Raw genomic sequence first — 25,023 nt, forward strand, 5'->3', positions numbered from 1 at the left:
ATGATGCCACAGCTGTAAGGAAGGGCCACGTGAAAGGCAGAATGAGGGAGGACAGAGGTTACATTTTACACCAGAGAACAAGAAAAATGAATAGTACTTTTCAGGTATAAAGTTCAGTAATCTAGAACGAGGTTTTTCAGTGGTTTTGCAGTTAAACTGCTGAGTTTCAGACACACCAAGAGGTAGATGCAGAATGCAGTAAGATGGCTGCTGGCACACTGCAATTGTTAGTTTTGTTATGTTTGCAGGAGTTGACTGTACGGGGATACAGCTGTAAAGCAGATAGCTGTTACTACTAAATACAAAAAACTGAAGAACACAGTTAGATGATACTGTGATGTAATAACACGAGGTTAATATATGATGAAGTGAAATACATTATGGTGCCAGACACCATTATCTTGAGCTAGTCTGTTTAGATCTGGCAACATTTAGGCAAGATGGCTAGGGATGATGCTACTGGCAAAACAGATGTCATTGGCTCAGGAAGGAAATGTTCCAGTGTCCCAGTAAGACCAGAGGAAAAGCCTGGAAGTAGTCTCAAAAACGTCATTTTTCAGAGGTGAAAACATTAACTACGTTAACTGAATGCTACAATGATGTCCAGCTGCTGCTCAGAGGCGTGCAAGAGGATGGCACAGCTATGATTTCTGCAATGGGGCTGACTGATAGGCAAAACCAGGCTTTTCTGTGGTAGTACTGTGGGCATCACTGCTGGCAACTATGCCAAATCGAAGCAATGCTCAGTTGAAAACTTAAGATCTGTTTTCTGAGGCGTAAAATTACCATGAAAAAGCAGATCTTCACACAACCGCAATTCCTGTATGCCTTTAAATGAGTTATAACAAATGCGTTTTTCTGGCAGCTATAAGCAGCAGGAATCTGACCCTTAATTTTGTGCAGAAAATACACACTCAGTTTAACTCATAGTAAACAAATGCAGTTTATCTCCCAAGCACTGTGCAAATGTCTCAATTTCTTTACGAACTGGTACACTTCACTGGCACAAAATACCAGCCAGCCAGCAAGCGAAGTTTTTAAAATGATTTTTCCAACGTGTTGTGCTCAAAGAAACAAGGGAACGTATCCATGCTGGTGTATACGTTCAGTATTTGTATGTGCCTAAACTCATTATGTTTCTGGTGAAATTCTGGATGCGCCAGGCTCTTCTTTTGGTTGCTTCCTTGTCCTTTCTTGTAATCAGTTTTTTGTTGGTGGTGGTTTTGACTACTAGTCTGGGTATCAAAGACTGGGGCAAAGAACAGGAATGTATTTAGATGTCTGTTAAAATCTTAGCCTGTTACAAAAGACGTAAAACCGACTCATGAATCCTGGGAATTGTAGCCCAAAGGTAGGTATTTTAAAGACCACAAAATACATTGATTTCCTTTTAGATATTAAGAACTAGTGTCCTGGAGTAGGGCTTGCAGTGGATTAAAGTAAGGATCTGTGCTCAGCATGTGGCTTTATGTCAACTGGTAGTCTTACTATGTAAGTACATTATATGAGACTGCTTTGCTCAGAGGAAAATACCATTAAGTTACAGATGTAAAATTTGAATGGTTTTAGATAATTTAACTACTAACTCTCTTAAATAATGCATATGGAAGGACAGACCTGTGAAGGCATGGAAGTGCATCCCTCTTTGGGCACAGAAGCTAGGACAGCAGTGAGATGAAGCAGGACAATCTGTAACACGACTTGCTGTGTTCATGCACCAGCACTGCAGCACATGCAGGACCCACCATGTCCGTGATACAGAGCCCGGGGGTGACCCATGGTAACCTGGAAGGTCTGCATTTTTCAGATACTTCCAGTCCAGTTGCTACATGGAAAAGATCAACACGTAACTAGTAAAAGCCTTTGGCATGTAATGTCACACAGTAACTTAACTGGATGCTCATTCTTACCTATGCAGAGGAGCCTACACCTGCCAACTAACAAAACAGCTGAGACTTTCTGTATAGAAATAGCAGTTTTCAAGACTTTCATCAGCTGTGTAGATAGATAGATAGATAGATAGATAGATAGATAGATAAACTGGCTGGCTGCAGTATCCTACATCAGACATTATCATGGCCTAGCTTTCTAGCACTTTTTTGTTTTCACAATATTCTTTCTCATAGTGATTTCTGTGTCAGAAATCCATATAGGCTCTTTATGCCTTGAGTCCTGTTTGTTTCTTCAAGCAAACAAGCTGTGTTTCTGGCTAGACCTGCTGTTTCCAGGCTGGGCCTTTTTACTTCCCTCTGATGTGTGAGGAACGGGCAATAGGGTACAGCTAATTCCATTCTAAAGGAGAAAGAAGCACAGAGCCAGCAGCAGCTGCAAACAGCTCCCAGCAAAGCTGAAGACAGAAAACAAAGCGGAGAAACTGCTCTCAGTAAGAGGGTATGTTTTATGTTAACTGTTTGTAGCAGAAAGCACATGACCAGGAATGCAAATCCTCTGAGGCGTCAAGAGACTTGCCTAGCTCACATGCTCAATGTGGTCTGCCTTTACTGTGAAGAAGCGACTCCAGTAAGCAGCACAGGATACTAATGGTGATCCTTGCCCAACTCAACAGTTTTAGCTTAAAAATTTACAGCTAAAGGTAAGTAAGTCCTGAAGAGAATCAGTGACATGTGAACCAGACACGGGCCTCATGAAATCATCCAGTGTTCTGCAATGGGCTTTGTAATGCTATCCAAAGTAAAACTGCCACTGTGTTTGGAAAGGACTGAATTAGGAATGGGAGAAAAACCAACAAACAAAACAAGAAAACCCCACAAAATCCAAAAAGCTTTATTTAGAGGGGGCTGACTATGAAACAGAAGTAGAATAAAACCCACTTAGGGCAAGGATGCACTTAAATGAATGCCTATGGTTGTCATAGGCTTGTCATGTCTTTAAGTCTTAATTTTCAGCTCTGAACAGACATTTAATGCCATAACATTTCTGCCACTTTTCCCAACTATACTTATGAACAAACGATGACAAATAGGCAATTTCCCTGGATTGTAGTGTGTTGACAGTCAAGTCTGGATCAACATATCATTCAATAAAACATCACTTCCAGTAATAATCTGAGTTACAGTAAGGTTGGAAATGGGCTTTTTTCTTGTTGTTTGTTTTTATTTACTATAATTAGACTCTACTTCCTCCTCTCAGGCAGTTAATATGGGAACCTTCATGGTGGGAGAACCTGGGGTAAAATGAACAGTAACTTTGGTTTATTTTATTTTTGTTCTGCTAAGCTTTCAGTAGGGCCTATTAAAAACTTCAATGGCACTTTGCGTGGATCACTCTGTGAGCTTTTTACACGATTCAGAAGGATTTTATGATGTCATATTCAGGAAACTACAATATAATGCACATAGGTTATCTCCTGTTCTTACTTCTGATGAATTATGGTGACAGTAACTATTTGAACCCAGCTTTAGCTTCCTTCTGGATGTGGAGCCTCATTCTGTTTAGCATAGCAATGGTTGGATTAGCAACAACAGGCCATGCAAGCCCAGATACAGGGCCAGAGCAACCACCTCTTTGCCATGTTTTAGGTTGTTTGGTGTTTTAGTTTCTGTTCCTTTTATCAGTTGCTACAATGCATGATGGATCACAAAGCTGTGTGGGAAATCAATGTTCAAGTTCATGCTCACATTAATACTGCTGAGACAGACTGGAACAGCTGTACCAAGTGAAATAAAATATTGCTGTGCTCAGTCTTTAAAAAAAAAGAAGAAAAGTGGATAGTTTTTAAAGAATGAAAATTTGGTGCTATTTGCAAATCTGTGAAATGTCTTACTTGACATATAGTTTTAACAATATTGGCTATGAAGAGGCTTACAATGCATTTGATTCCTGAGCATCTTGTGCAAAAGCATTATCCACCTCTGGGTTCTTTCCCTTACACAATGGTAAGGCAAAAAAAAGCAAGCTGGTTTGCTTTGCTGGCCTTTGCAGAAAGACCTGTGAAATGAAGTGTAACTCTTTTATGAATGGGATCCCTTAGTAACTACATCTGTCAACAAAACTAGATTAGAAGTCACTGTGGTATCTCAGCATGTTCTTGGACAACTCCCTAATTCCTCCTGCATTTGAAAGAAGTTGCCAAGTGTCCCATAATTCAGGTATTAACACTGTGCACATCAGACAGTGTAGCGAGGTAAAGAAGAGCTGTGCCATTTGACTGAAGTCGCTGTTGAGGCAGGCTCTGACCACCAGAACTATAAAATGAATTACCACATTCCATTTTTCTTGTTACTATCCATTAACTAATGACTTTCAGCTGCTTCTCTCCTACTGCAAAAGCAGAACTGGGGTAATTCTTTTTCCTAAACTGGTAAATTAATGTTGAACCACTGTGCAACAGAAAGACTCAACATACTTACAAAAAGTATTTATTTTTACAACAGTATTTGATGTAAAACAAGAGCGTACGCGTAAGGACATTCAGAAATCTGTGCAATTTAAATTCTTACTCTCTGAAAGGAACAATTAGGATGTTTTCTGATCAGTGGGGCAGTATGTTCCAAGGAAAGAAGAGCTACACTCGATATAATCACTGTGCAAAAGGAGCACCACAGCAGTATGGAAGACATTTCAGAAAGTGGAAGGTCTGGTATTTCTGGTAAAAGTTAACCTAAACAAGACAGAGAGAGAATGCCGGTTTTGTGCTTTCTGTAGTTCCAGGATGATACCTGGTCACTTTTCACAGGTATTTCCCCTTCCAATTCATCTCCCGAGCCCCACCTCAAATCCTGCTAATTTTATATTCTCTTTTTAATTTGGCATAAAGGTTTTAAACAAGTATGGAATATAGTTTCATTGAATTTCAGGGATTATTAATGTTAGCCAAATTACTGAAGTGCATGAAATTATTCAAATCAAGAGTCCCTGGCATCTACGAACTGGAATGGTTGTTTCATCAAAGAGCAAGGATAAACCCCAAATTTTTTGTACTAAAAAACAACCTAAAGCCACAGTAAATGTAGTTTGTTTTGTATGCATGCGGTCTCGGGTACAGTGCGCCTCTGGAAGACATAAATACTGAGAAGTAAATGTTTCTGTCAGATGATTGTTTTAGCAGTCACATAATCCCTCCTTTGATGTCTTGGGTCAAAGAAATCCTAGTACCATCAGGGTTTAGTAGGAGATCTATTAAAAGAGTTTCTCTGTCATCTCTCCTGCAACAGAAACAGCAGTAGAAGTTATTACTCTGTCATGATAAAGGACTATCTGTGTATTCTTGATTGCCCCAGCTTTCTAATTGGAGTTACCGGTAGAACAGAACTGTGGTTACAGAGTTATAATGATCTCTTTAGATTTCTAGAGCTGCCACAACAAGGTCTGGAGAAAACAAAGAAGATTCACAGTACAAGCACATTCGCTTGGTTATTAGCAGGTTACTCTGAAACTAATGCTGGCGGTCAGCTACCAGAGCAATACTGTGTGATATGCTACATATCCACATACCTTCTCATCTCAAGCCAACAGTTGTCTGTATAGTACTGAGGTAGTTTTTCCACCTTGGGCCATTTAATGTTTAACATTCAGGACATCACATAATGTATACTGATTTGGGTTTTGGGAGAAAACAGTAATATTTCTCAAAGGCTCTGACAAAGGGTACATCTTTTTTTGCTCTAGGGCTCGACTCCTGTTCCTGCTGAACTGAGCCAGTGTGTAAAATCAGAACTGATATCAGCTCAGTAGGCACCGGAGGACGGGTCCATCAACAGCCTGGAACAACAGCAGCAGCTGTATGTTGTTTCCAACCGGAGCTGCCACAATTTCATGCAAACAACACACGATGCTAAGCTACAACTGCAGAGAGATCATGACAGCATCCATTAGAGAGAAGACTATGAAACAAAGCTTTATAGACAATTCCAGGTTAAAGCCACATACATTTATTTACTCTGACATTTAGAAAAGCATGGTAACCAAATTATGGTAAGCAGTGCCTTACATCTGCAGGTCAGAGAACTGGACGAGTGCTGTTTATTCTCTACTGAAGCCAAGAGTCTTTGGTCCTCCCCAAGTCATCTCTGCCTCATATCCTTGGTATCCTGCATCTCACACCCATGCATTCACTGTAAATCTGCCCATTCAGCAGCAAGGAATCTCAGCCAGCAAATGCTCTCTGCCCTGCACAGGCTGACATTAAGTGAAGTTTCAACCCTTCTCTTCAGGTGTAGAACTTAGCCACTGTGAACAAAGAGGGAAACAATCACTGTTCACCAATTAGCTAAGCTCTGCACCTCGCCAGAGAGGTTCCTGTCTCCGTGTAGCTAATTACCAGAGCAGGTTCTTCCACAAGGCATCTGCTGCTTTCCTTTGCTGCCTTCCTGTTGCACGGACAGGGCAGATTCCACGCTGTGCACAGATCAGGTAGTTACGCTGAGTTTCATACGAAGAGCTGGTTATAGCTGTGTGGTAATCCCTGGCAATGTGATTTTAATCTTAAGTCACAAATCATCATGCCAGGAACCCAAACAACCACAACATTAAAAGAAAGCTGTGCAGTCACACGAAGTGTTGTACCCATAACAGTACCTTCAGATTTTATGTTATAGCTCACCATGCACTTCTAGTCTGTCTGAAAGGCCAAACGGGCAATTCTAAACTATTGCTAACATGTGTATCACCATGTAATTTTCCCATGTTAGATACTCACCACCAGAAGCTTGTACAAATTTTGATTTTCATTTTATTATTGAAGGAAATATCGAAGACAGTTCCTAGTATACAGTGCCAGAACAGACTGCATCTCCATGTTTCTGGCCTTCAGACACTTGAAGGCATTTACTAGACTAAAAATTGTTGAAAATTTTCTTGGGAGGCATAATTCTTGTCTATACAAAAGAACAAAATGGCTGTTCATAAACAAACTTGTTTTCATGGTATACATCATCTGCTATATTTCATATAAATAAAATAAACACCAGAAATTCAAGTGTTCACTACAAGTACTGCTACATGTACAGGCTTGAATGGGAGAAAATGAAGATTTCTGCTCGGTACCCATTAGAAATTGATGATTTTGATAATACAGATGCCTGAATTTTGACACCAAAAATCAACTGTAAAGTTATGTGAACAACCAAGGCAACCAGAGTGTCAGCAGGGTTATATCATCAAGCAAAAATCTGAGGTATGCTGTACTGGAAGAGACCTTCATACCAATCCTAATTGGCTGTGCGTTAAAGGTGCATGTACAGACACTGTAAGCTTACCTCTGATTACTCAAATACACTGAGAAATGGAGAATATGTTTACAAATTACCAGTTTATAGCCTGCAGCAATCTTTACTCCACAGACATTTCTTGCAATTCTGCTTTTTCTCTGGTGATTCCTTCCCCTGCTAATTTCAGATTATGTATGACAGTAAGCAGTTTTTTCATGTTAAGGTTGCTCTTCTTACCTCGTAACCAGTCTTCAAAGGCCTCACTACTCTTAACCCAAAACCATCTGAATTATCAGCTTGTTCTCACATGATTCAGATTTGCTTCCAAGCACAAAGCTTCATACATCCATTGTAAGACTGTGCTGCCTATCAAGTCAACATGCAGCTTCATTAAACAGAAATGCTCCTTGCACAACTGCAATTTCTGTGAGCAGAGTTAAGAATACAGAATGGGAAACAACTGCAGGTGAGGCCTGGCCCACTCTGGCCAGACTTACAGTTGCCTCTTGTACAGTCTATTGCAAAGTTTACAACAAAGCCATGCTCCATGCTCTCCAGCTAGGGTCTATCTAACCCACTGCTACAGCAGATGGAATTAAAAATAGGAAGAATAATTAAAAAAAAAAATTAAAAAAAAAAAAAAAAGCAAGATACTTTTTGCAAGAGTTATTTCTTGAGCAAAGCAGCCGCAAGCTCTATGGTGTGCCAAAATTTACTACGCCTGCACATTATTTCAGCATGAGGCAAAGCCCGGGTGTTTAATCTAAAAAGAAAAATCACCTCTTCAGAACAACATCTCTGCCACCACTTTGGCTGAGGATGCATCCATATGTTCTCGTGCTGCAGCAAAGCATTTACGTGCAAGTTCTTGTTGTTTCACATCTTCATTCACCATTAATTCACCGTAGAGATACACACCCATTGCCTGAAAGAGGAACACAATACACAGGCATCCTATCACCAGTAATAACTAGTTAGCTGGTTTTCATTCTACTGACCTTCTAGTACTCATATAATTCAAAACAAAACAAAACAAGACAATCCAAACCACATAAAATAGCATTTACTCTAGAGCATTTACCCTTCCGTCCAAACAAGAAGTTTTCTCTGGACCTCTTTAGCCTAAGGATGCTTGTCTGTATGTTGTATTGAGTGTGTAAAACAGGATACTAATATAAGGGGCATATGTTATGTCGTGACAAGAAAATGCTTTCTCACTCCATTTTTCTTGCCACTTTTCAAGTTGAAATCTGTTTTCTTTTATCCACCACCTCAAATATTTCCAAGTGCCCCTTAAGAAAACAGCTTTGTCCTTCCATTACATGGTTTCTGTCCAACTGGGATTTTTACACACACATGTATGAAGAGGACATCAACTGAAACAGTCCACTCTAAAATTCCCATTTGGCAGTAACTGGATGTGAACTGAACTCAGTCAGCTCTGTGTTTCAGACTCTTCTCTTTACATCTGAGATACAGCCTGAACATGCACAAATTCTGGCTTGATAAGGCAGCAGGCTTTTCCTAAGTACTCAGTCTGGATACAGCAGCTCTCAAGAAAGACAACTGAGCACCTGGAGGTGAGGTCTCAACCCCTTCAATGGCAGGTAGCAAAGCACTGTCTAACTTAATAGGGGATTGCCTTTTGTTCTGATGATACAATGTTTTTTTGCCTAATTACAGAAGTTCAGTAAGTGTTAATCTGCATTTACCAAAATGGTATTATACATGTGACAAAATATTAGCAGGTTAGCACAGTGACTTTTACAGTTGTACTTACTGCTTGGACACTTGCCTAAGAGGATAAAATTGGATAGCACTGAAAAAAACAATTTTTAGTACTATTCCCCACAATTTCTACCATTGCTGGTAAGCCTTACAAAACATTAGCTTCAGTAGGAAGGGAAGAAGTTTAGCAAAGACTGGCATTAAAAGAAAAAGTCCCAGAGTGGTAGGAACCTGCCAGCTTACTTGACAATCCCCTAAGTGTGTGTTCTGCCACCCAGAGACCCAAGACCTCACATTTCCAGCATCCGTAGCTGCACTAGGCACACACACAGCTTCGGAGATAGGCTCCAGCTGCTTTCACAGAGCATCTCAAAATGTTGGAGTTTTGTTACAAACAGGAATTACCTTCTCTACCCAGTGTTAATAATTTCGCCCCAAGCCTAAACATTAACAAGTAGTAAACACACAGAGTTTCTGCAGACCTGAAAATAGTTACATTTGCATTTTCTCCCAGATTTCCAAAAAAGCTAAATCTTGCACAATCGGTAAGTGCTCTGATTTGAGCTGTAGTCACTCCAGAAGCTGCTTGTGCTGTAAACTGCATGCACTGCTGGGGTAAGTAAATTAAATGAAAGATACTGAAGATTACATTTAAAAACAAGTTGCGAGAATTATGTCCCTGCACTGCAGAAAACATTAGTCTTTATTTGGCATAGTATCTGTTCCAAACATAATGCAAGTCAGTATGTTTGGCTTTATGAACTCATGGATTCCCCCTCCACCACGACTTCTACGATGGTTATCTCCATCCTTCCACAGGATGAACATACACACAATCTATAAAACTCTTTATTTTGATAAAGAATGTTGGTTTCTGCCTTTTTTTCCTTTTTTTTTCTTTCTTTTTTTTAAGAAAGAGAGCTTGCCAGGATGTTTGGCTCCTGTTTATTGGCTGAGGTATAAACAGGAGGTATACTACAGAACTGGAAGAAAGACAGCAACAGTTTTATTGTGCTGTTGTGACGAAGTGCATTTGCCTGAAATCACAAAAACCTCACTGGCTGTAACGGCTTGGTTAGTTGTCAACATAAAAGGTAAAAACATTAATATCTTGCCTAGACTTTGACCTATCTTGCTATTTTTTACATACATCCATTTTAAATATGGAGCAGTCATTCTAGGCAGTGAATTGTAGAGTTCATAGTGAATAAAAATAAATGAAGGTGAAGTAGAAAGAACGAGGCAGATGTGCAATTAGAACTGTAAGTCCATAAAGCTGTAAATAAAAAGCTGTAGTAAAGATGCCACATGCAGCCAGCCTTTCAAGACCTTCAAAATCTTCTGGTAACGTTTTCCTAACCATGGAAAGGCCTGCATTCTCTGGATATATATCACTGTGCTGTGCTTCTCCTGGACATCATCTTGAAAGCCTGAAGTCAGCACAGCACTGACTTCTTTGCACCTAGCTCATATCTGTGCATTAACATTCAGAGCTATACTTGCCTTTGTCATCCTAAAAAAGGAACCAATGCTGAGAAGTATCTTCCTAGCATCATTTCTACCTTACCTAATATGGGAGGAGAGGAGAAAATATTCCCTATTACACCACTTATCAGAGGATCAGCATGCTGAGGGGTTGAATAAACTTCCTTGAACTACAGTGTTAAAGGGCAAAAGAGGCAAAATCTAAACACACATTTCAGTTTTTGACAAATTTAAACAAGAAAGTATGTTTAAATAATCTGGTTTCATACTAAGAGTGTCAAAAAGTGGATTATTTTGAAAGGGCTAATTAAATGTAACTGACCTGATCTTCTCTGAGAAATTTCTCAACATCTTCATACCCAGGCACATACTTGTGTTTAACAATAAGCTCGCACCACCGATGCCGAACCTTTGGGAATAAAAAAAATATTAGAGAAAAAAACACAAACTGTTTTGTATCTGCGTACATGTTGATAAAGGATACATCTCTAATCAGTTTTGTTTCGTCATCGTTGTTGGGTCTGGGTATTTTTGTGGGTTGTCTCCCCACCACCAGCAGCCAGGCAGGTGCCTCTCAACACCGGTCGGTAAGCCGGTCGGTGCAGCGCTCTACACGTGCAAGCCCAGGCTTTGGAAACCCAGAATGCCTAATGACAAACTCCTGGTTCCAGGCACAGATCTGCGGCATCTTCACCTCCACTGTTTTCAGCCTTGATTTCTTTCCCCTTAAGTTAGGCTAGAGGTGGTTTCTTTTATACTGATGGAAGCAGGGAGGGTGAGGATATTAGTACTGGAAACGTCTGGAAGAGACACATGATAAAACTGATAACTTCCCCTATGTAAGTGTATAGTCCAAGGGATAAAAAGGCTTAAGTATAATTCTGTACTGATATTAAATCCATGCCAAGGTAAGAGTTATATATAAAGCCATGAAACAGGAAGCTTTCAGTTAAACAAAACACAGTTGCCATCCTATCTTTGACGATAAGAGATTTTAAGCACCTTGCAAAGCACTTAAAATGCTGGGCTGTTCTACCAAATGCTCATTGACAAAAACAGTTATTAACATACAGTAATGAAAAACATGGAAATTTGCAAGCAAATCACAACTGAAAAACATTTTTAAGTAGGGTGAACATTAATTACAATTGGGTGTTTTTTGTTGTTGTTGTCTTTAGATTTCTGATTTGTTCTTAGCCGCTTCTGTGGCATAACTGTCATCTTACTCTCCATCACAGCTTCCTCAGTTGTAAGCAGTGATCAGCCTAACATTTTATCTTCCATTAGCTGCTCAGCGCTGATTATAAAGGAAAACAGTTACATGCAATAGAAGTCCTCCACCCTCGCAATCCTTTTGTTTCAGCCTTTGTTCTTACCATCTTTCAAAAGACGGCGCACGCAATAACAACAACCTGTCACAGTAAAGTGTTAGCAGTTCTAACAGTTTGCAAAACCAAGTCCAAATTGTGCTCATGTCGAGTAACTGAACATGTACCTTTTTCTGAATGACAGATTTACTGGTAACATTGAGAAGGGAAGCCAGAAAGGGAGGGAAGAATGTCACACTGAAGTATATTGTTGCTCTTGGAGATACGGTATTTGAAAAGACCTTCCTTGTCCTAGTCCTTGCCAACTTTTCATCTCAGGAAAAAATTTCACAGACTTTATGTAATTAGATGCTAATCCTATTAGCATAATTAACAAGTGATAAATGCTCACAGGTCCCGAAGAGTCCTTGTTTGGGTACCTGATGCCTCTTTCCAGCTGACTTCTTCAATGAAAAGTTTGAACACCACTTATGAATGAAATAAAACACTGAGGGGCTTTGTGGCTGTGTGGAGTTTGCACTCACAGCATGTAAGATCCTGAACAGTTACGGTGCAATGGATGGTCGGGAATGAAAGCAGTCTCTTGAAGCTTTCTGCTGACAAAATAAGGGCTGTTAAGACTCCTGCAAGTAGGAACCAGTGCTAAATCTACAAAAGTAAATGGCTTTCCAAGATTCATCTCACTTTGCTATAGATGCCCATATCCATAATGTAAACCTTCAAAACCCTGCCCAGCTGCTGCTTCTCCCTGGAGACATAAGACATTTCACTAGTAAATCTTCCCAGCCAATCCTGCTTTGTTACAGAGCATTTCTCATAATACTGAGCAGCTTCATGCCAGGACCAAACCTTCAAGGCTCAAAAATTAAGCATATGGCTCTCTCATCCACAGAGTGAGTGAACCGAACAGAATACAAGCATGTTTAAAAGGCTGTATATCTTCATCTGATACACATTGTTCTGCACATATTTAAAGAAATCCTTATGTATTCTCATGACATGTATGAGAAACGTAAGGAGAAAGAGACTGGTTACTCTCCTGTGATCACTGCTCTTCTACATCTCATCAGTTACAGCGCTTACTCAGGAGGTGAACCCTCAGGTCCAGTTTCTGTGTCTGAAACTGCGCCATGAGTGAGAACATTCCATCAGCAGATTATAAAGCATTCTGGGGTGGGACTCTCTTCACACCTCCTGATGAAGCTGGTTTTGCCCCTGCAGTTACTAAAATATTTATTGATACTAAAGTAAGAGGTCACAAGACTTTAGGGCCTAAACTTCTGAGTGCATTTGACAGGAAGCAGGGACCTGGCTCACATAGTGCACAAGCCAGCTCATCCCCATCACGCCTTTTCTGGTGCAACTGCAATAGCTGCAGGGAAATCAAAAGAGATGTTCTTCCTGTGAAGGCATTCGTGTGGTCCTACAACCTCACATCTAATGTCATTTATGACTGCCTTATATTTGTATCATGGCCGGATTATCTGAATCCCAATGGCTTTGGAGAACACGCAACAATTGAGCTGTGCCTCTTCCCTTATTTTTTCCTTCCTCCACAGGGCTCATCCTTTCAAACAGTTTAAAGGAAAAGTATTTATTCGCTGAATGAGGCCTGGGATAGCACATGCTTTTCTTTCTTTCACTTTTCCCCCCTTCTTTCCCAGGGAAAGCACAAATCCTGGCACATTTCCAGACCTGACATGCTGGTGTTTCTCCAGCTGGGGCAGAAGCAGCATGTCTGTTATCCTCAGATTACACGTTTGCCTCCCGTTTTCCAAAATGCCCAGATGCTGCCGTGGCAAAGCAAGCTGCAGGAGAACCAATTGCTGCCGAAGGGCCTGCAAAACCAGGAGGAGGGTCGGCCCCACCACCTCTCCCTTGTCTCATACAGGACCCAGTGGGCAAAGCACAGAACCTGAGGATGGCTCTGAGCAAAAAGGGGGTGACCTGCACAGTGCTGGCACTGAGATCTTCACTGCTACTTGGACGGAACATATATATTGGTTACTTTCCTGACCCCTACACCCCCCATGCAGTGTGGCACATAGATGGCCATGTAACACAAACTGCTCCTAGACCAAACACAGTCATTCCTCTGGTACACACACTATAAATAAGTAATTTTTCTAGTATAATCCACACACTAGGCTTACACCACAAACATGGGAATTTTATTCGCATAAGGATGGAAAAAGAACCATCAGTTCCCAACGTCTCAGCCAGTGCTTAGATCAAGAAAAGTAAAACGGGCCCCACAGCTTCACAGCCTAATGAATGAGTCATGTGAACAGGCACTGTTAACAAACCAGTCTCAAAAGGAAATTCTGGAAACTACGTAGCTTGTGGTAGGGCTGAGCTAATCATACCGCATCCTGTATATGCTCCTCTTTTTTTTTTCTGTTCCTACCAGGAGCAAATATAGGAATTCATTACTCCTATCTGAATCTTCTACACATTGCGCTGTGCTCTGCTGCATGGCTCGGAGGTGCATACCGTATGTAGTTCTGGCTGGTTACACTATAAACAGTACAACCCGAACCTGAAAAGCAATTTACAGCAATGCTTCCTGCTTTCTGCTGGCAGGAAGCGCATACAACTTTGTCTGGATCTGAAGCAACACCTGTAACTCTCCTCCTACCCACACACACACTCTTACTGGTTTGGCAGCAGCAGGGACCCACATGCCAAACTGGGAAATGCAGTTTCTTCTCTCAGCCTCCAGTACTGACCTTCTGAGCCTGTGGCTGACACCAAGTACTCCCAAGGATGAGAAGAGGTGGATGGGTTGATAGAGGTCTACTGGGAATTCCCGTTTCTTGTGGGTGAGTCCTCACCGCCTGGAAACTGTCCTTGCCTCCTGCCCTGCTTTTACAGCTGGTGTGAACGTCTCCACTACCAGCTTTTTAAGCTAAAGGAAGATTGGTTTGCAAGACACAGTCCATATTAGTAGTGCACTTCTGAAGCACGGTTCATTGCTAGGAGAACACAGAGACACTCACTGTCTTGGGTACAACATTTGGAAACCATCTCTTGTACATTTTCATAAATATTAACCACATCATAATCTAAGTACTGGCAAGCACTGAGATGAAATGTCTTGAAGGGATGCTACTGTCAGCAGAGTGTTCCAAATTTAGAAGCAGCAACTTACACAACTCCAGTGGTCTTGTATTATCCTTTAGTTTCATTTTAAGAAAAATACAAAATACAGCGCAACAGTATTTGCAACTCAAGCATTACCTGAATTTTGGCAGTGCAGGGAAGATGCTGAGAAACCAAGATTAAATATGCTGACTTAGTCTGTTCTCAGACAACGCAAGCTGTTGTGTATAATTATTTAACTGAAATATAACATATACTAATAATCCACCTCTAAGGCAGACCCCTTTGTTTTAGCAGCCTGGGTCGAGGCCTTTGGGAAATGGTGCTTGAAGCTGACTGACTAAACCCATCTAAGGCACCAAATATATGGCTTGACTTTCAAAAGGAAAGTCCTCAGCGACATACTTGACCAACAGTATTTTAAACTCTTTTGAACACATCTTAAATTAAAGTGGTAACTTTTTTCTTGACCCAGGTGATAAATTACTTTGCATACTCCGTATTATTCTCCCCTTCCACACATGAACAATCAGACAAGCCTAAAACAAATATCCTCATAGAAAGTTTTATATTTTATACTGTAATGATCCAGCTTACTAATGTTCTCCATTATATATATACAGCAAAAAATAAATATTTTACTTCTGAGGTCTACAAGTAAGACTTAGAAAGCAAGTAATTTAAACCATGCCTTTACTAAAGGGAGAAAAAAGCCAAGCGTTTTTACTACGCCTTTGGTCTGAAGAATGGGAGACTAGCTTCAGGGAAAACGAGTACATTTTGCTAATAGCTGGATACAATTTAAAAGGCACCACAAAACAACAAATCTAAATCAATAAACAAAAGCAAATACTTTGAGATCTTAGAAAATGGGGTAATTTGAAATACAGTAAGAGTTACTGTCCAATAAAACGGAAACCTTATTAAAGGTAGGAGGCATTTGTGATCTTTATAAAACATAGGTTTGGACTCTATTGAAAACAATTATTTTTTAACACATGAATCTTACATGTTAACTGAAGACTCTGAGAGGACAGGCTCCAGTCTAACTTGTAGAGGAAAAGATACAGAGCAACTTTTTTAAATAATGAACCTATGCTACTAGAAATTAGTTTTAATTAGCACGGAAGCTAGTATCTCCAGAGCACCACAGTGCTGTTCTGTTCCATCTGAAAGCATTTATCACCAGTCTCTTCCTATCTACACATAAACTGGATTCACATATTACATCGTTTTCCTAGGTACTTAAGAAATAATGCCTGTTGTTACAGATTAATATTTGGACTAAACACCAGGTTTTACAATTGTTTAACATGGAAGAATTGCAGTTCAAAAATTGTCAGTTTTAAAGTGCATCTAATGGTTTAATTTTTTCCTCCTGTCAAAGCTGAAATGGTTACTCCTCAATACACCAGTCAGGATGCAACAGTGACTTTCCATTCTATATAGCGTGAATTTCAAGTTGGCTTTCCTGTCCTTTATGCCACAGTATAAGCATGCTTTACCATGCAAATTTGGCTTCATGAACATCAGGGATGATCAGATGCTAAAGCAGCTCGGAAGGAGCAATGAAACAGCCAAGTGTGTTTCAACTGTGCTGACATAGTATCAGTTTGGCACTCACAAAAAATGTATTCAATAGCCAAAAGCCTACTGGATACAAGCAGAATGGATGCATCATTCTGACAAGGATTCTGCAATTGTGATCATTATGTACGCCAAGTGTTTGTCAGGAGACTGAGCAAAGAAGCTGTCTAACAGATTAAATGAGCTTGTTTTCTGGATCAAAACTTCCCAGAATTTTCATAGCCAAAGTTCTCTCTCCGGCCTCACAGCCCTTCCTCTGACAACACTGCAAAGAATCACAGAATGGTTAGAGTTCAAAAGGGCCTTAAGATCATCTAGTTCCAACACCACCCCCCCACCCCACCCCACCCCCCAGCTTAATCATGCTGCTTTTCATTTTGAATACCGGAGGAACTGTTGTTCATTTGGTATAGGGGCAGCTGGTCCCGAGGCTGACTGAGTTCACTGAGCCTCATCACGCACAGTACATCACTGATTGTACAGACAGCCCTGTCCCAGCTTCTGCCACCTCAGACAACCTCCTTTCCTTATGTGCATCCCACAGTGCAAGCATGTCAGCCCACTGACAAGGCAGCAAAATGTAGCACAGTCATTCAGGAAACTAAGGTAAGAATGAACTGGCCAATCGAAGTAATTTTTGTCACAACCTAATTGTCATTTTGAGGAGGATTATCTAGAGGTCTAAATACTTCCAAGACATGGAGTATGAACCAGCCCATTAACAAGCAACTTAAGAGTCCAATTTTAGCAGAATAACAGACTTCAGATTTTGGCAATATTGGTAGCAATACCCTACTTCCTGAATTAATTTTACTCCTGATTCGTATTTCTGCATAGATCAAACAACTGCATACTACAAAAGGCGCTGGCAACAGGGAACCTGCAACAGGGACTTGCAAGCCCTGTCTCTCCCTCCACTCAACATGGAGTGCTGTGTGCAGGTAGAGCTCATGCAGCAACCACTTCCATTTAGTAACAGAAAACAGTTGTATAGTAAAACTTAAAAAAATAAATCCTGTTGTATGGTCAATGGCAGACTGTGGGACAAATGGCAGCATCTGAACCTGTAACTGCACAAGTGTGACAGGAGGTCAGGCAGCATGCTCCCATTGGCTGTGCAAGCCTCAAGCAGCAATAGGTGCAGGCTTGAACCTTCTCACCTTCTAAACTGTGATTTATGGGCGTGTATTTCTTTCCCATCCTTTACCTCCCCTCCAACTGTATGATCCTTTTTTAGGATTCATTCAGTTCTACGCAATGCAGTGTAGTACCACGGCCTTGATTAAGAGCAACCTGATCAGATCCCTCTCCTCCAGCTATCGCAGACCGTAAACACAACTCCACTTCCACCTCCAGATAAAACACCTGCTTCTCCACAGCCAGCATGGAGGCTCTTTCCTGGATAAGCATACAGAAACCCAGGAGTCCCTACACATGCTGCTTAGGTATGTCCAAGCAGAGCAGAGCCCATCCCTGCTGCTCTCTCTGTGATCAAAAAGGCATAGCGACCAAAGGGCAGCATTTCAGGACAAGATTCATTGCTGGCAGTGAAGCACATGCTGAGGACTTGTTTGGAAAAGACAAATGTCCTTTTTTCCCCCATCTCAGGTTCACAAACAGAGAGGTCCCAATTAAAGACGAGACACTTCTTTCCCTGTGTGGGCCCCATCTGTAATCAGTGACATCTGTGTTGGTAGATGGGAATTTTCTGAAAGTCAGAAAAAGCAAGAGACTAAGCAGCCATGTCTAATCCTTCTTCAAAGGTGGCACAGGCAATGCCTCTCTTCTGGTGTCAAAGCTGTCACTGTAAATAAGTGACTCACTTAGGATGCCCAATTCTGTAATCTCAGTGCTCCTCAGCCTGCCCTTCCTCCCTCTTTCTAACAGGAGACAGGCACGCAACAGGATCTGACCTCCAGTTTTCATTCTTTTACAGTGTATCAGCAAAGCCATGATAGGACAGGGCCCCACAGCATGGTTAGATGAGAAGGGGGCCACTAGCAAAGGTACTGTGACAACTTCATAGTGCATGTGAGGTAAGGAAATGTTTAACAAAGCACATGAACTCACTCGATTTGGAAAACAAAGGTTTTTAAAAATAAGCCTTAATTAAAACCACAAATACAGTACTTACACTGGAACGAAATGCTTCCCCTTCCCCCTGTTTTTCCAGTATTGCCTGTTCAGCATGCTGGAGCATTACTGCCATTCACAGCTTGCAGCAAGATGCAGATGGCAGAAAAGATGTCATAGGCTATCTTTCAAACTATTTCATTGGAGATGTGTGCTGAGCTCTGCTTTCCAGTGGTGCTGCTGGCTCTCAGGAGCAGGGCTGCCTTCTGGCCGCTAGCAGAAGAAAGGCTTAGGCAGTGCCACCAAACTCCCTGCACTGCTGGCACTGGGAGAAGCGCTGGTGCCCCAGCAGGACTCTGCACCAGAGCAGGGTAAGTCCCTGCAGCACTAGCCCTGTGCCTGTACCTTTACCCTGACATGCCTTGTGCCTTCCTGTACCCGCTGAGGGCTGCCGGGTGCTCCTAGGGCTTTGTTGCCGCCCACCCTTCATCCCCACTTGTCCCTTCTCCCTGCTGTGTGCCCTGCTGAGGATGGCTGCACAGCCCGTGTGCAAGCAATGACAGGGTACCGTGGGTCTGGAGAGCCTGTGCCCCTGAGGCAGGGGAAGGAAGACCAGGTCCCAGCCCCAGGTACAATGAACCTCACACTGCAGCCCATACCAGTAAGTACTGCAGGAATAAGCCCCAAAACTTCCACAAGGTAAGGCTGGCTTGAGCATACGTATACATCCCAGCCAACACCTTATCCAAAAGGCATCATCACCACAACTGCCTCTCCATCTCACATACAATCCCATCCACATTCTCTGACACCCTACTGAAATGCCCACCTACAATAACGGCTACAGTACCTGGTATCACCACAGGGGTTTTTTTCTACCAACATCACAAGTGATTCAAACACTTCCCATTGCCAGTGTCTCTCTCGGCTGTCTCTGGACTAAGTCTGCCTAGCATTTTTATCCATATAGTGTGAGTATATGTATTTCAACACAAGCTATTTATACATGCACATAAAAGTGTGCGGGCTTATAAAACCGAATGTTGTAGTGGGAAAAAGCACATAAACACCCATACATCTGAAGCAGAAATCCAACTCTGAAGAGCTTGAGATCAAGCACACAGTCTGTTACCAATTACTTTTAAATTATAACTCCTGTTCAGCAAAAGGAACGACTGCTGCAAGTATCAAGGCAACAATAAGCTATCCGCTTCACTTATGCCCCGCTCTCCATCACTCTAGCTTTCCCCTTTCTTAACTAGAGGCAAGAAAAAGTGCCTTCCTTTTATCTTTGGTCTCCCACAGTGACTGCGGTCCAAACATTTGTGATTTCCAGGCAAGATTACTGTCACAGACAGAATCTGGAGCTCCATATGAAAATGAGACTCAAATTCCAGGCAATGAACAATGTGGCTGCCTGGCTTTTCCACAGCTTAGGTCACAGCCAACCTATCCAGCCTGTGTTCACATCCTTCCAATTTTGGGCAGTTTAACACTTTGCTTCCAGGTTTCCAAAACAATTAAACATGAGATTTTGACTCTAAAGACAAAGCCCTTTCACATCGCTTTCGCACACCCCCTTTGACTCAACCCCCAGCAAAAATTCTTAAGTGAAATACATATCGATTTTATAAACTCAGAAGAAACCTGCCCATTTCTGAAATTAGAACATCTAGCTTTTACTCCATGTTTCAGATTTTGAGTCATCTTCTCCTCTTTTATCCCCTGCCTTCAAAAACAGTGACCACTGCTGCTTAGGATGATGCATACACCATGCGGAACACAACAAAATTCCCCTCCAGAACATGGTAACCCCAAAGGTATTTAAATGTCACGGAGTTGAAAGGAGGACAGCAGACTTCTACCCACGCATTACTAAGTCACTGACGCAGTGGTGGGACTAGATCTGTGTGGCTAAGGTAGTGACGTCAGAACCAGCTACGTTAGGCAGTTTGGAACTGTCCTACTCCTTGCACTATTTAGACCTCACAGACTTATGGCATAGCAGATTTTTTCCAACTCTGTGGTCCTATCCAGGCATAACCTGCATCTACAGTCAGCTTTTAGGCAGGACTGAAAAATACTAAATGAAGCTGTTTGGAGGCAGCCTCAAGATTAACTTATTTTAAATAAAATGCATATTCAATTTTATTTTCTTTTAGAAATAATAATAATAATAATAATAATAATACCACCACCACAAACCAACCCCAAGAAACAAAAAAACTCAAAAAAGATGCACCACACAAGCACAAAAATGCCTACAGCTTCATAATGAAACAAAAATAACCACAGCTGATAGCTATGAGGTTTTGTTTGTATTTTTAAAACTACATTCTCCTGGGCATTCTGGCTGCTATGACAGTGCTTGCATATATATGCAAGCAGAATAACTTTTTGAATTTCATGACAAGGCCAGGTGTTTTGTATTACAGCGCTGGGTTTGTACTGTCCTACACAGAAATACTGTACAGAATTTCATATAAAGCTGTTGCACCCAATTCAGACCACCTTTGGGATTGATTTCAGAAGTCTGGAGGACTCCATTCTGCTTCCCAGAGAACAGGACATAGAAGAGCACAAACCAGCTCAAATCCCTTCCTCCATGGGTTCTTTGGATAAACAGTGAAAAAACCCCAAACCAACACAATTCTAGATTCAATTCTCTCTTACCATCAGCTCCCCCACTTTCAAGTCTACTTAAGCTTTTGGCCTGCCAGATAATAGGCCCAAAATCAGAAAAATACAGGTTGATAAGTAATGGCACCAGTCAGGGGCTTGGAAGCTGAAGTTAATGCCACCCAGCAGCGATCAAGATCACTTGGAACAAACGTGTTGCTGTTGGCTCCTGGAGTGGTGTGGGATCAGGAGTGCTGACTGATGCAAAGCTATTTCCAGTCCTCCATAAATCTTGTACTCTGATCATGCCCTTCAGAGAGCTAATGCTGATGGAGGGATTTTCTGTTCTGAAGTGGCTGGAAAAGCCCCCATACTTTGCATGTCGCAACAAAACAAACCCAAATTACAGCTACTCGAGGTTATCCTTTGGTCAGTCTTACAAATTCATGTCAACACATTCACTCAGTTATGACAGGCACATGAGGCAGAGTCTGTCCCAGTGCACGACTCCCACTGATTTTACTGGAAATGTTTTTCCCTCATCCTGTTCCACTTTTTTAGCCTCATACTGAAATTTGGGCCTCACCTTTGGGAAGTAAGTACATACTCCTAAAAGCTACTTTTTTTCAAAGCTCCTGCAAATGCGGGATTGTGAAAAACTATTACCAATAGTAATAGCAACACCATCTGTGCCAAGAGCCTGCAAACTGCAATCAGGTGCAACACAGTAAGAACATTTGAGGGGGAAGACTCAAAACATATGAAGATCACAGAGGACCTTTTGGCAAGTGACTGCTGCTCTGGTCAATGTATTTCCTTTGTAGGAGATGGGGATAATCTCCTGTATGCTGAAATTAGCTCCTTTACTAGTGACAATGGGAAAGATCTTTGCTAGTATTTGCCAGAAGAAATATCAGAAGGGAAACAAAATCAGTATTTCTGTGAGGAAGAGTGTGAAAAGCATCAGACTGATAACAGCACATAGATTTCACTTCACAAAAACTCACATTTCTCCTTTTTTTCTTTTTTTTTCCATTTGATGAACATACTGCCTCAGTAATGGTTGGGTATACAAACCTCAAACCCGATTTATTCCAGAAACAAATCTGGCATGCAGGCTGACTCCTCTACAGAACTTTTTTCTAAGTTCCTAATTCCTAAACAATGAATCGCTAATTGTAATTCAACTGCAAGAAAAAATTATTCAATGAAGTATTACCTAACTCTAGTGCTGCAGCAATGCTCTGATTAGAACATTAAGAATGGAGAAGCAGGTGAAATTTATTTTACATCCATGACAAATTTTCACAGCAGCTTGCTAAGTTCCGCAAGGCATACTCTCATACAGATTAAAGCACCTCCTGACTTGAGTAGGGATTGAATAATAAGCTGCATGTTTGAATATGGAGTAAGTACAGAAACTATTTTTTCTTTTGCAGAAACAAAAAATTGTGTTCACTTATCTTGTGATAGAAATAATGTCCTGTAATGTGGTCATCACCTGTTACGTTTTTCATCCATTGAATTGGTGGTTCATACCAACAATGACATCAGTTAAAGAAAAGGATTGTGGATCATCCTGTTTGGCTGCAATGCCACTATCTGAAACGCACCCATCTGTTGCTCCCTGGTCCAGTCAAGAATGACTGACAAGCCTATGGAGGTACTTACAACACACTACTAATTTCATTCAAAAGCTGGAGACTGTTCCTGAGCTCCTACCCCAAAGGAGGACTAGCCCAGTGGCCGTGCTGACAGTAAATCTCACCAAGTGCCTTTCCCTCCTGCAAGCGTGGACTGACCTTTCCCTTTTCCCACCCAGTGTTACAGTGCACTTTACAGAGCTCTGTTCCATAACGGTGCCTTCCAACAATGCCCAGCCGCATCCAGCAGGACAGCTGAGTAACACACTGTGAGAATGCACTCAGCTCAATGCAGTCACCATCAGATGTGAAGAGGCAAGACAGATACCACATTGTAATTCATTTGTACTTGTATGTCTGCCATTTTCATGGGCTACAAAAGACCAGTGAATCAAAGTTATTCTGTCCTAATCACAATTCTCACCACTTTCAGTACGTCAAGCACCTTACATGGTTTGTATTAGCATGACTGGATTTCTGTCAGTGAAACAAGATGCCACCACTTTTACAGCCTTGGTCTTATAGGCAGACCTCATACACAATAAAGCAGTTGTGTGAAAATGGCTTTATGCCACCCACATGACTGACGATATTATGATCTTAACTCATTTCACTCAGATTCTTCTGCAGAAACAGTTATAGTCTCTCCCCTCTCCCCAAAATATACCACATTGTGATCCAGAATAAGGGAAAGCATTATGTAAGTGAAGAGCACTTCAGCCAACTTGCTGAGACAAGGAAAACCAACAAGGCAACTTTACATATGCTGTTCAGGCAAGATATTTTTAAAAAGTGATGCCTGCAGTTAGAACAAAAGAAAAGCTAACTCTATGGTGAAAAGTATGGGGAAAACCACCATAAAACTTTCTGCTTCATACACATTATGTACTTTTTATCTCCAGGTCTTAGATAATGCAGCAACAAGTAAAACACACATGCAGAAGTATTTTCAAGTCTTGAATAGGACTGAAAGTGTCGCACACATGTACTGCCTCTCTCCTACAGTCTTAGTGATCTTTTTCCCTGTTGCCTCTTTTATTATTCTGCAGGCAACTCATCTGTCCTGTGGTCTTGTGTATGCACATGTTCCAGGCCTCTCCATGACCAGTTAAGATGTTGGAACAGAAATAATGGAAAAAATCACAGAGGTCGATTTAACAGACTGTTATAACACTCTAGTTAACAGAGTGCTATCCAGAACTCCCAGTGTTGCCTTTAGATACTTGTAACTAATCCAATTTTTTTACATGAAAGTCCTCAACAGCCTATCAAACAAGATAATGTTGCACAATCATATCAAAAGAGGTGTCATCAGTCAGGCAGAAAATACCAGCAACTAGAAACTTTCCATGTAGACCAACTCTCCATGTTCTGCCATACTGAATTCAGATTCAGATACTGAATAAATCAAGTATCTGCATAAAACAGCCACCTGAGAAAGACAGGAAACAAAAACAACCCAGACCACCTTCAATTCTATCATCCTAGTGCACTGCCTGATGGCAACTGTAGCTGCTTTATAACATACCCCAGTTCTCCTCAGTCAGCTGGACTTCCAGCTGGACTTTGTCATCTTCAAACTGCAGCCAGCTTCTATAATGCTTCTCTTAGACACAGGATGTGGCACATCATGGATATGTAGCACGGTCTATGAGCTATTGTATTATGTAGCAGGAAGCAGCACAGAAAAAAAACCCACCAGGGAACAGGAAGAGAAAACTGAGGACACAGTAATTCCTCCATGCACTTGTCTGACAAGGTCTCAGCCACAGTGGGTTCAAGGCACTGAGAAGTGATAAAAAAATGGCTTTAAACTTTGAAACTTTCACTGCTCTCAAAATGTTTTTTTAAGATACCTTGGGTATGCTCATTTCAAGTAATTCACATATGTGAATTTCATCTCTGGAAGACAAACTGGTAATTTTGTACCTTCTCATATGTTCCAAGGAAACAGTAAATGCAAAATTAAATCATGATTTAAAGGAGCGTGACCGGCAGGTCGAAGGAGTTGATCCTGCCCCTCTGCTCTGCTCTCGTGAGACCTCACCTGAAGTATTGTGTGCAGTTCTGGTGTCCTCAACATAAAAAGGACATGGAACTGTTGGAACAAGTCCAGAGGAGGGCCACAAGGATGATCAGGGGACTGGAGCACCTCCCGTATGAAGATAGGCTGAGGAAGTTGGGGCTGTTCAGCCTGGAGAAGAGAAGGCTGCGTGAAGCCAGTATCTGAAGGGGGCCTATAGGGATGCTGGGGAAGGACTCTTCATCAGGGATTGTATTGACAGGACA

At 41.4% G+C, this 25,023-nt stretch overlaps 1 protein-coding gene across 9 annotated transcripts in view; it reads right to left on the reverse strand.

Annotated features, from left to right (window-relative positions):
* Window positions 1–4,362: 4,362 nt before the first annotated feature.
* The window catches only part of AOPEP (aminopeptidase O (putative)), a 197,469-nt gene continuing 176,808 nt past the window's right edge, over window positions 4,363–25,023 (reverse strand). For all 9 annotated transcript variants that reach the window (XM_065661655.1, XM_065661654.1, XM_065661651.1 and 6 more), the window contains 3 exons: window positions 10,705–10,791; window positions 7,950–8,094; window positions 4,363–5,165 (listed from right to left, as the gene is read on the reverse strand). In XM_065661655.1, the coding sequence (XP_065517727.1) occupies window positions 7,954–8,094; window positions 10,705–10,791 (228 nt within the window). In that variant the 3' untranslated portion in view covers window positions 4,363–5,165; window positions 7,950–7,953. The remainder of the gene's footprint in view (window positions 5,166–7,949; window positions 8,095–10,704; window positions 10,792–25,023) is intronic.

This window comes from Lathamus discolor, chromosome Z (assembly GCF_037157495.1).
Source record: "Lathamus discolor isolate bLatDis1 chromosome Z, bLatDis1.hap1, whole genome shotgun sequence".
Taxonomy (NCBI): Eukaryota; Metazoa; Chordata; class Aves; order Psittaciformes; family Psittacidae; genus Lathamus; species Lathamus discolor.